The sequence below is a fragment of the Heterodontus francisci genome, chromosome 15 (genome assembly GCF_036365525.1).
Source record: "Heterodontus francisci isolate sHetFra1 chromosome 15, sHetFra1.hap1, whole genome shotgun sequence".
Lineage (NCBI taxonomy): Eukaryota > Metazoa > Chordata > Chondrichthyes > Heterodontiformes > Heterodontidae > Heterodontus > Heterodontus francisci.
In genome coordinates, this window is record NC_090385.1 from 62,417,924 (window position 1) to 62,428,837 (window position 10,914).

At 42.0% G+C, this 10,914-nt stretch overlaps 1 protein-coding gene across 4 annotated transcripts in view; it reads left to right on the forward strand.

Annotated features, from left to right (window-relative positions):
• The window catches only part of cmc4 (C-x(9)-C motif containing 4 homolog (S. cerevisiae)), an 8,664-nt gene extending 1,627 nt beyond the window's left edge, over window positions 1-7,037 (forward strand). For 3 of the 4 annotated variants that reach the window (XM_068047644.1, XM_068047643.1, XM_068047642.1), the window contains exons 2-3: window positions 4,351-4,418; window positions 6,666-7,037. In XM_068047644.1, the coding sequence (XP_067903745.1) occupies window positions 4,361-4,418; window positions 6,666-6,814 (207 nt within the window). In that variant the 5' untranslated portion in view covers window positions 4,351-4,360 and the 3' untranslated portion in view covers window positions 6,815-7,037. The remainder of the gene's footprint in view (window positions 1-4,350; window positions 4,419-6,665) is intronic. The other variant, XM_068047645.1, reaches the window with a different exon arrangement.
• Window positions 7,038-10,914: the final 3,877 nt, after the last annotated feature.

Here is a 10,914-nt window from a genome sequence, read left to right on the forward strand (position 1 = left end):
TCAACTTAGGAACATAGGAACAGGAATAAGCCATTCGGTCCTTTGAGCCTGCTCTGCCATTCAATAAGCTGATCTGGTTGTGGTCTCAACTCCACTTTCCTGTCTCACCCATGACCCTTAACTCCCTTGTCTATGAACAAACTGTTTAACCCAGCCTTGAATAAATTCAATGACCCAGCCTCCATTGCTTTCTGGGGAAGAGAATTCCACAGACTAACGACCCTCTGAGCAAAAAAAATTCTCATCTCTGTCGTAAAAAGCAGATCTCTTATTCTTAAACTGTGTTCCCTAGTACTAGTCTCCTCCACAAGAGGAAACATCCTCCCGGTATCCACCCTATCAAGTCCCCTCAGGAGCTTATAAGTGTCAATAAGATCACCTCTCATTCTTCTAAACTCCAATGGATTTAGACACAACCTGTTCAACCTTTGTTCATAAGATCCCCGGAATGAGCCCGAGTGAAACTTCTCTGAACTGCTTCTAAAATGCAATTATATCCTTTTTCAAAAAGGGAGACCAAAACTGTACACAGTACTCCAGATGTGGTCTCACCAAGGTCCTGTACAGTTGCAGTAAAACTTGCCTACTTTTATACTCTATTTTCCCTAGCAATATATGCCAACATTCCATTTGCCTTCCTAATCACTCGCTGTACCTGCATGCTAACCTTTTGTGATTCATTTATCGGGACATCCAGATCCCTCTGTACCACCAAGTTCTGCAGTTTCCCTCCGTTTAAATAATATACAGCTTTTCCATTCTTCCTGCCAAAGTAGACAAGTTCACATTTTCCCACATTATATCCCATCTGCCAAATTTTTGCCCACTCACTAAACCTATCTATATCCTTTTGTAGACTCTTAACCTTCTCTTGACAACTTACTTTCCTTCCTATCTTGGTGTCATTAGCAAATTTAGCTACCATTAATGTGGTCCCTTCATCCAAGTCACTGATATAAATTGTAAATAGTTGAGGCCTCAGCACTGATCCCTGTGGCACTCCACGAGTTACAGCTTGCCAACCTGAAAAATACCCATTTATCCCTACTCTCTGCTTCCTGTTAGCTAACCAGGCCTTTATCCATGCTAATATGTTATCCCCTACACCATGTACTTTTACTTTGTGTAGTAAATTAGAATTAGAACATTACAGCGCAGTACAGGCCCTTCGGCCCTCGATGTTGCGCCGAACTGTGAAACCATCTGACCTACACTATTCCATTTTCATCCACATGTCTATCCAATGACCACTTAAATGCCCTTAAAGTTGGCGAGTCTACTACTGCTGCAGGCAGGGCGTTCCACGCCCCTACTACTCTCTGAGTAAAGAAACTACCTCTGACATCTGTCCTATATCTATCACCCCTCAACTTAAAGCTATGTCCCCTCGTGTTTGCCATCACCATCCGAGGAAAAAGACTCTCACTATCCACCCTATCTAACCCTCTGATTATCTTATATGTCTCTATTAAGTCACCTCTCCTCCTCCTCCTCTCCAACGAAAACAACCTCAAGTCCCTCAGCCTTTCCTCGTAAGACCTTCCCTCCATACCAGGCAACATCCTAGTAAATCTCCTCTGCACCCTTTCCATAGCTTCCACATTCTTCCTATAATGCGGTGACCAGAACTGTACGCAATACTCCAGGTGCGGTCTCACCAGAGTTTTGTACAGCTGCAGCATGACCTTGTGGCTCCGAAACTCGATCCCCCTACTAATAAAAGCTAACACACCATATGCCTTCTTAACAGCCCTATTAACCTGGGTAGCAACCTTCAGGGATTTGTGCACCTGGACACCAAGATCTCTCTGTTCATCTACACTACCAAGCATCTTCCCATTAGCCCAGTACTCTGCATTCCTGTTACTCCTTCCAAAGTGAATCACCTCGCACTTTTCTGCATTAAACTCCATTTGCCATCTCTCAGCCCAGCTCTGCAGCCTATCTATGTCCCTCTGTACCCTACAACATCCTTCGGCACTATCCACAACTCCACCGACCTTAGTGTCATCCGCAAATTTACTAACCCACCCTTCTACACCCTCTTCCAGGTCATTTATAAAAATGACAAACAGCAGTGGCCCCAAAACAGATCCTTGCGGTACACCACTAGTAACTAAACTCCAGGATGAACATTTGCCATCAACCACCACCCTCTGTCTTCTTTCAGCTAGCCAATTTCTGATCCAAAGCTCTAAATCACCTTCAACCCCATACTTCCGTATTTTCTGCAATAGCCTACCGTGGGGAACCTTATCAAACGCCTTACTGAAATCCATATACACCACATCCACTGCTTTACCCTCATCCACCTGTTTGGTCACCTTCTTGAAAAACTCAATAAGGTTTGTGAGGCACGACCTACCCGTCACAAAACCGTGCTGACTATCGCTAATGAACTTATTCTTTTCAAGATGATTATAAATCCTGTCTCTTATAACCTTTTCCAACATTTTACCCACAACCGAAGTAAGGCTCACAGGTCTATAATTACCAGGGCTGTCTCTACTCCCCTTCTTGAACAAGGGGACAACATTTGCTATCCTCCAGTCTTCCGGCACTATTCCTGTCGACAATGACGACATAAAGATCAAGGACAAAGGCTCTGCAATCTCCTCCCTAGCTTCCCAGAGAATCCTGGGATATATCCCATCTGGCCCAGGGGACCTATCTATTTTCACACTTTCCAAAATTGATAATACCTCCTCCTTGTGAACCTCAATCCCATCTAGCCTAGTAGCCTGAATCTCAGTATTCTCCTCGACAACATTTTCTTTCTCTACTGTAAATACTGACGCAAAATATTCATTTAACACTTCCCCTACCTCCTCTGATTCCACACACAACTTCCCACTACTAAGTAAAGCAGAGGTGGGGCAAGAGATAACAAAGTGGAAGGTGTAGATTGGACAAGGCCACAGAGGTCAGCTATTCTGTGGCCTTGTCCAATCTACACCTCCTTTGTTATCTCTTGCCCCACCCCTGCTTTACTTGCTTATAACCTTTGACATTTCCAATATTTGCTAGTTCCGAAGAAGGATCACTGACCCGAAACGTTAACTCCGCTTCTCTCTCCACAGATGCTGCCAAACCTGCTGAGTATTTCCAGCAGCCGCAGTATTTTGCTTTTATTTTAGTGTTTGACTCTGTCTAATCCCATTATGATTCTCTAAGTATCCTGCTATAACCTCCTTAGTAATGGGTTCTAGTAATTTCCCTGTAACAGATGTTAGGCTAACTGGCCTATAGTTTCCTCCTTTCTTGAATAAAGCTGTTACATTTGCTATTTTCCAATCTGCTGGGACCCTTTCAGAATCTAAGGAATTTTGGATGAATTTTGACTTGTTGACAATGAAAAACTATAGTTAATTGTAGCTACCAGTTCCAGTCAGTCCTGTGCACACTGCCTGGCAGGAACTTCAGTTCTCTTTGCTGCCAGTAGTTAAAATATTTAAATTAGCTGTACACAGCTTTAAAAAATGTCACACTGGGGAGTCTCATATTATTTCAGAGTCAGTTTATGTCTCATATCTGAAATGATATTGAAACTTTAGCATTACTGTGAAGTTGCAGTATAAATGCACCTAGGTTTTTGGGATTTAAACAGAATATGGAAATGACAAAACCAACTGTTAGATGTAACTCTTATTTTTAATGTAAACATGGGAATCTGGCTCGAGCTCTGATGGTTATTGTGTCCCTAATTATGTAGATACTTAACAGTCTTGCATTTTGCATGAGATCATTGCAACTCAAAGATATCACATGTGAAAATGTTACACACGCAAAATATGTGTCACATTTGCCACTGATTAGCTCAAATATCATACAGCAGGGTATTTTATTCTTTGGGGATCAATGCTTGCAATTGTAAAAATTAAAAGAGGATAATATTTCCACTTTTATTACTCAGACTAGGCATTCACAGGTTTGCTGTAGAATAGAGTTCTTTCTATTCTTTTCCAACAATGTATCTTTACTGTGAGCACAGAAAAATACCCTCTAATACATAAATTATCACCTCCCTTCAACTGTCCTTGTAAGCTCTCATTAAGATTGTCAGTTCAGTCCTAAAGGTGCCAGCATCCTGTCTGTCAACGGAGGAGAGTTTTCTCTCAGTTTGGGCTGGCTTCAAAAGCATGTTCCATTGATGGATTGATCAGTTATTAGACTAGTTTAATAAGCTGGACACATTGGTATCTCTAATTGTGTGTGATTGCTGCCCGATATAGTTTTGATAAACAAATACTTTCCATAAGGATCAACTTCTGCATTTAGAGGAACCAGAGGAAGTGAAACAATTGTATAAAAATGGAGAAAATGCCATATATGCCCTTTTTATTTTTTCAGGCACACTACAATGTCTACCAAAGACCCCTGCCAGAAACAGGCCTGTGAAATACAGAAGTGTTTACAAGGTGAAATTTAGGATTTTTCCCATTTCCTTTAGTGTGCTTAGTTTGAAGCATCTCAATCTGACACTCATCCTATATCCTGTATCATAAATTAGTTTTAATCTTAGAGACAATAAGGTAATAGAGCTTGTTTTTTTTACTATTATTAAACAGCTTCACGTGATGTTTGAGATCTTATCACTACAACATGTAGATGATAGATTATAAAATAAATTCAGTTGTGCACTAGAACATTGGGCTGATGTGAAGTTCAGCTTCCAACACTGAAACACAATTTCATACTTTTGTGCATTAATTACTGTTACAAAAAAACTGACTAAAAAAGGATGATTATCAGCTTCCAAAAAGTTAATGAGACAAAGCACTTTTACACTTCATAATAGGAATTTGAATTTAGAAAAAGAAAGTGACCTTTGGAGTTTCCATAAACCAAGCAGACCATCACTTGCCTGAAAGTTACTTCAATAGGTACTCTAACATCCAATTCCCTTTCAGAGACACTACACCCAATTCAACTCCCCACCCATTCAAAGGCATTGCACCAGTAGCACAGTGGTAATGTTACTGGACTAGCAATCCAGAGGCCTGGACTAATGCTCTGGAGAGATGAGTTCAAATCGCACCACAGCACAATTGAATTTAAATTCAATTAATTAATAAATCTTTATAAAATAATCATGAAACTATTGGATTGCTGTAATGTCCTTTAGGGGACAAAATCATTCTTATCTGGTCTAGCCTACATGTGACTCCAGATCCATAAGACTCTTAACTGCTCTGTGAAATGGCGTAGCAATTAACAGTTATATCAGATCATTACAGAGACACTGTGGATGTACCTACACCACATGAACTGCAGCAGTTCAACAAGGCGGCTCATCACCACCTTCTCAAGGCAATTGGGGATAGTTAATAAATGCTGGTGTTGCCTGCAATGCTCACATCCCAAGCATTAATGAAATATATATTTTTTTAATTCTCACTTGTTCAGATGCACACTTCTCCCTCTCCCCATCAGTTAAACCTGGCACTCTTCCTCCCCAACCCAGTTGACCCAGTACTTTTCTTCCATTTCCCCAGTTAAAGATGTCACACCCCCACACCTCTCAACCCACGTTCATCTGACACTCTATCCCATCCCCCAGTTCATGCTGGCACTCTATCCTAGCTCCCTGTCTGTTATTTCTGGCTATTTCCTTCCTTTCCTACCCCAAAGCACTAGTCTCAGTTGCTTCCCCTTTTCCTCTAGTAACATTCCCTGTCCCTTTCTATTCCACCTGCTCCTACCAGCATTGGTTAACTAATTCCTGCCTACTGTGTACAAAGGCTGCAACCTCAGAGTGATGGGAATGGAACAAGGAGAAGGCATGAACTTGTTCAGATGCATTTGCTACAGTTCTCGGGAGGGGAGAGAAAAGAGCCTAGTTGTGCTGATTTTTGTCAGCAAGCACTGATGGTTGGCATGTATGAGATACATTGGGAGAGATGATTCATTAGTCACCCATTATACTTTCTATTTGGCATATCCTATATTGCTTAGTATAACTCATAATTTTATGTCCTCTAGGGTGTTATCTTTATTTTTCCTCCAAATTCCAGCCACTTTTCTCCCCTTTCATGTCTTTATCAGGCTGTGAATCTCCTGCAACTTAGACCTGCTTCCAGGTCAGTAGCTTGGAGAAGTTATGGGCCGGATAAGTTAAGTAGACTGTTATTATCAGGATAGAGTGCCTTAATTGAGGCAGTATTTGGGACAGTATGATCAATCTGAGTAGCCATAGCTTACGAATGGGAAGGAAAAGTAAAATCAAGCACAGTTCTTGTTCCTAATCTTTTCCTGCCCTCAACCAATATGCACATGCACACTTTCCAGGATCAGGCTTTGCTGTGATACTTCCCACAATTCAGAAGCTTGTCACAGAATATCTAGACTCACAAACAAAGGCTGGCCACTTGAATCCATAGAACCATGAATAGTTGCCTTTAGAAGAGGAAAAAGAAACAAACGGCAAAAAGCACAAATGGTGCTGCAGTTTCAGGTCCATCAAGTTGTTCAGCACAGTAATTCTACTCCCCGAGAAGTTCCACCAATAATCAGCAGTAATTCCTGGAGGAAAGAGGTTTTCCCCTCTGTTTCTTGTCACCAAAGAGGACCAGCTGAGGTCAGTGGTAGAAGCTCGTATGAGAGCTGAACTGGTTGAACATCTCTGATAATGGAATGCTTCATACTTTTTCATGTTTCCTTTACAGCTCATCATTATCAGGAAAGCAAATGTCAGCATGTGATCCAAGAAATGCATAAGTGCTGTAGAACATATGCAAAGACATCAGTTTGCTGTTCAGGCTTTTTGAAAGAAGAAGAAAAGAAAAGCCTACAGATATCCACTCATTGCCAGTGAGTGAAAACCATTTGCTCATGCTTCACCTTTTCAGATTGCTAAGGTATTGCATAAGACTTTGACTCTTTAAGCCATGTCACTACTGACCACTTAGGATTGACAAGAAGATGTAACAAGTGCAGTGCTGTTCTGAAATCTACTTGCAGTCAAATATTAAACAAGAAGTGTACAGAATACCACAAAAATTGAATTGAATAATGTATTAAAATTTTAAACTTGACAATTTTCTGGCCATCAAATGTACATTATTTCTTTGTAAAATGTCATTAATAGTATCACAGTTATTTAATCCTATATTTTTTTAACAAGAGCATCCTAATGTTGGAAGCAAACTCACTGTGTAGGATTTAGACCATTTAATTTATTGATTATAAAAGTGGGCAGGAATGCAGTACAAACCACCCTTCCGAATATACAAGAACATCTAAACCCTCAATTAATTAATGTTATTTGCTCCCTGTTAATTGGTCAGAAAGCCGAGATAAGCATTTACTAGCAGGAAACGTACTTGCCTCTTGTCTCCCTCCAGAGGCATTAAAGTACTTCACCAGCCCTCTAGTAAGATAGCCATCCAAAGTCACCAGCTAGTATGAAGTAATTATAGCAAGATGTTGAAGCAAGCATATTAACTGATCTGTATCAGGACATTCAGTCCTGTTGAGAGTTTCCAGTTATCATAGAGTCATAACAGCACAAAAAGAGGCTATTTGGCACGTTGAGTCATTCATTCCTTAATTTCTTTTTTTATTTGTTCATGGGATACGGGCGTTATTGGCTAGGCCAGCATTTATTGCCCATCCCTATTTGCCTTTGAGAAGGTGGTGGTGAGCTACCTTCTTGAACTGCTGCAGTCCGTGTAGGGTAGGTATACCAACAGTGCTGTGAGGAAAAGAGTTCCAGGATTTTGACCTAGTGACAGTGAAGGAACGGCGATATAGTTCCGAGTCAGGATGGTGTGTGGCTTGGAGGGGAACTTGCAGGTGATGGTGTTCCCATGCATCTGCTGCCCTTGTCCTTCTAGGTGGTAGAGGTCACGGATTTAGAAGGTGCTATTGAAAGGGCCTTGGCGCATTGCTGCTGTAAACCGTGGCGCGGAGTCAACTCCCCCTTGGCCCCTTTATTCCCTTCACCCACTTGATCCTGGCCGTCACGTGGGACTAAGTCTTCTTAATTCAGGCTCAGGCTGGGTGTTTGAGATATTGGGGTTACATGAGAGCCACCCTCCACCTAATCCACCGGCTACGGTTAATGGCTTAGTACAAAGAGGAGGAAACTCAGTCCTTTCTTTAACTATCAATTTACTTTATTCACGTTGTTGTACAATGCAAGAATAAGGCTTATACACTTGGTTAGACAAAAGCATGCAGCTCAAACTGGGGGTTATACAGTTAATAACAAAGCTAGCTAGAATCAATAAGCACACCCACTAGGTTCCTCTGACCTTGTCACAGAAAACAAAAGAGTAATACCCGAAAAAGGGGAGAGCTGACGCTGGCCAGGCGTTCCGTCCTCTCTCTCTCTTACGCCGTTGCCGTGTTGCTCACGCAGGGTCTTCCACTTCCGCGATGGTTGGTCTCCGGAGTTTCTTGCTGGTTCTATGCCTGAGATTCTCCATACTTATTCTCTTTATTATCTCTTCAAACCTGTGCTGTCTCTTTCCTGTTGGTTTAGGCCTGCTCACCTCGTTCGTATCTTCTCCTTATTGGCCCAGGCCCAAAGACCCCAGTATCAGTGTCCAAATAAGGCTCTATTCCTGTGATCTCTCCTTTGTCTTTCACATAAATTAATTAGTTCAAACTGGTTTTTACCAGCACAGGCCAGTGTCTGAGCTCAGGTTACTTTAGTTCACAAGCAATCCAACAGTGTCTGAGCTCAGGTTACTTTAGTTCATGAGCTATGCAACAGTTTGTAACAGACTCTGTACTTGTTGCAGCCCCTGGCCAACACTGCAGTGCATCTTGTAGATGGTACACACTATGCGTCAGTGGTGGAGGGAGTGAATGTTTGTGGATGGGGTGCCAATGAAGCAGGCTGCTTTGTCCTGGATGGTGTCGAGCTTCTTGAGTGTCATTAGAGCTGCACCCATCCAGGCAAGTGGAGAATATTCCATCACACACTTGACTGTGCCTTGTAGATGGTGGACAGGCTTTGGGGAGCCATGAGGCGAGTTACCCGCTGCAGGATTCCTAGCCTCTGACCTGCTTTTATAGCCACGGTATTTATATGGCTACTCCAGTTCAGTTTCTGGTCAATGGTATCCCCCAGGATTCCATGATGGTAATGCCATTGAATGTCAAGGGGAGATGGTTAGATTCTCTCTTGTTGGAGATGGTCTTTGCCTGGATCTTGCCACTTATCAGCCCAAGCCTGGATATTGTCCAGGGCTTGCTGCACTTCTACACTTCAGTGGCTGAGGAGTCGTGAATGCTGCTCAACATTGTGCAATTATCTGCGAATATCACCACTTCTGACCTTATGATTGAAGGAAGGTCATTGATGAAGCAGCTGAAGATGGTTGAGCCGAGGACAGTACCCTGAGGAATTTCTGGAGCTGAGTTGATTGATCTCCAACAACCACAACCATCTTCCTTTGCGCTAGGTATGACTCCAACTAGTGGAGAGTTTTCTCCGATTCCCATTGACTCCAGTTTTGCTAGGGGTCCTTGATGTCAAGGGCAGTCACTCTAACCTCACCTCTTGAGTACAGCTCTTTTGTCTATGTTTGAACCAAGGCTGTAATGAGGTCAGCAGGAGCTGAGTGGCCTTGGTGAACCCAAACTGAGTGTCACTGAGCAGGTTATTGCTGAGTAAGTAGCACTTCATAGCACTGTCAATAACACCTTCAATCACTTTATTGATGATTGAAAGTAGACTGATGGGGTGGTAATTGGCCTTCTCCTGCTTTTTGTGTACAGGACATACCTGGGCGATTTTCCACATTGCCAGGTAGGTGCCAGTGTTGTAGCTGTACTGAAACAGCTTGGCTAGGGGTGCGGCAAGTTCTGAAGCACAGGTCTTCAGTACTATTGCTGGAATGTTGTCAGGATCCATAGCCTTTGCAGTATCCTGTGCCTTCAGTCATTTCTTGATATCACGCAGAGTGAATTGAAATGGTTGAAGACTGGCATCTGTGATGCTGGAGACTTCAGGAGGAGGCCGAGATGGATCATCCACTCTACTCTTCAGCCTCATCTTCAGTGTAAATTCAAGTGATGCTGAGTAAAAACACTCTTATTGTACAAGATTGCTTTCTTGCAAGGAATTCTCCATAGGAATCATCTTCACCCTGCCTAAGAAATCACCATGTTAGAAGTGACATGACCTCTAACCTTCAATGCTGGATCGCACCTTTCCAGAGATTAACAAAGTATATCTCGATATTGCAAAGTATCCTGCGCACTCCAACGTTGATTTCCTGGACTCTAAATTTGTATGCCTAAACCCAACTAGACATGAGTGTTTAGATGTGCCTTGATTCCTGTACCAGTCTCTTGTTCCCAACCCACCATACAGAACAGTAAGCATTATTGTTATGCTGATAAGTTTATAAGATTGAATTTGGTGGGGTCAGCCTATAGAAAACATCTGTGCAGTGCTGCTCCCTCTATTGTGGATAAAATCCTAAACTGACGGAGTCAGAGGGGAGACTGGTATTGGCAACCTTAATATTTATGTTAAACTAAGTTTAGGAATGTATCAAATACAGGCAGTGGTGCTGTAGAGTCAAGGTGAGTAGGACTGAGCTTTTGCATAAATCAGTTTTGCCAGGGCCCTTAATTTATAAAACTAAGTTTTAATTGTCCCTTTTTATAAAGGGTTTAGGAATGTTCTTAAATTGAGAATATTCAGAATATTTAACAAAATGTATTAAAATACGCTAATTTAGTGGTGTCAGAAAAACTCGACTTCATGACATTGCCAGTACCCGCTTTGCTGGTGCCACCTCTCTATGTGCAAAAGTAATCATCAAATGCACTGGGACACTGTGATCAGCTTCACTATGGAATGTTTTTGCATGGGACTTAGTATGAAATGAGAGTGGAAGCATTCCATGAACATCTTGATGTGCATTCAAACATTAAATAAGGCTCTGTAGTGAA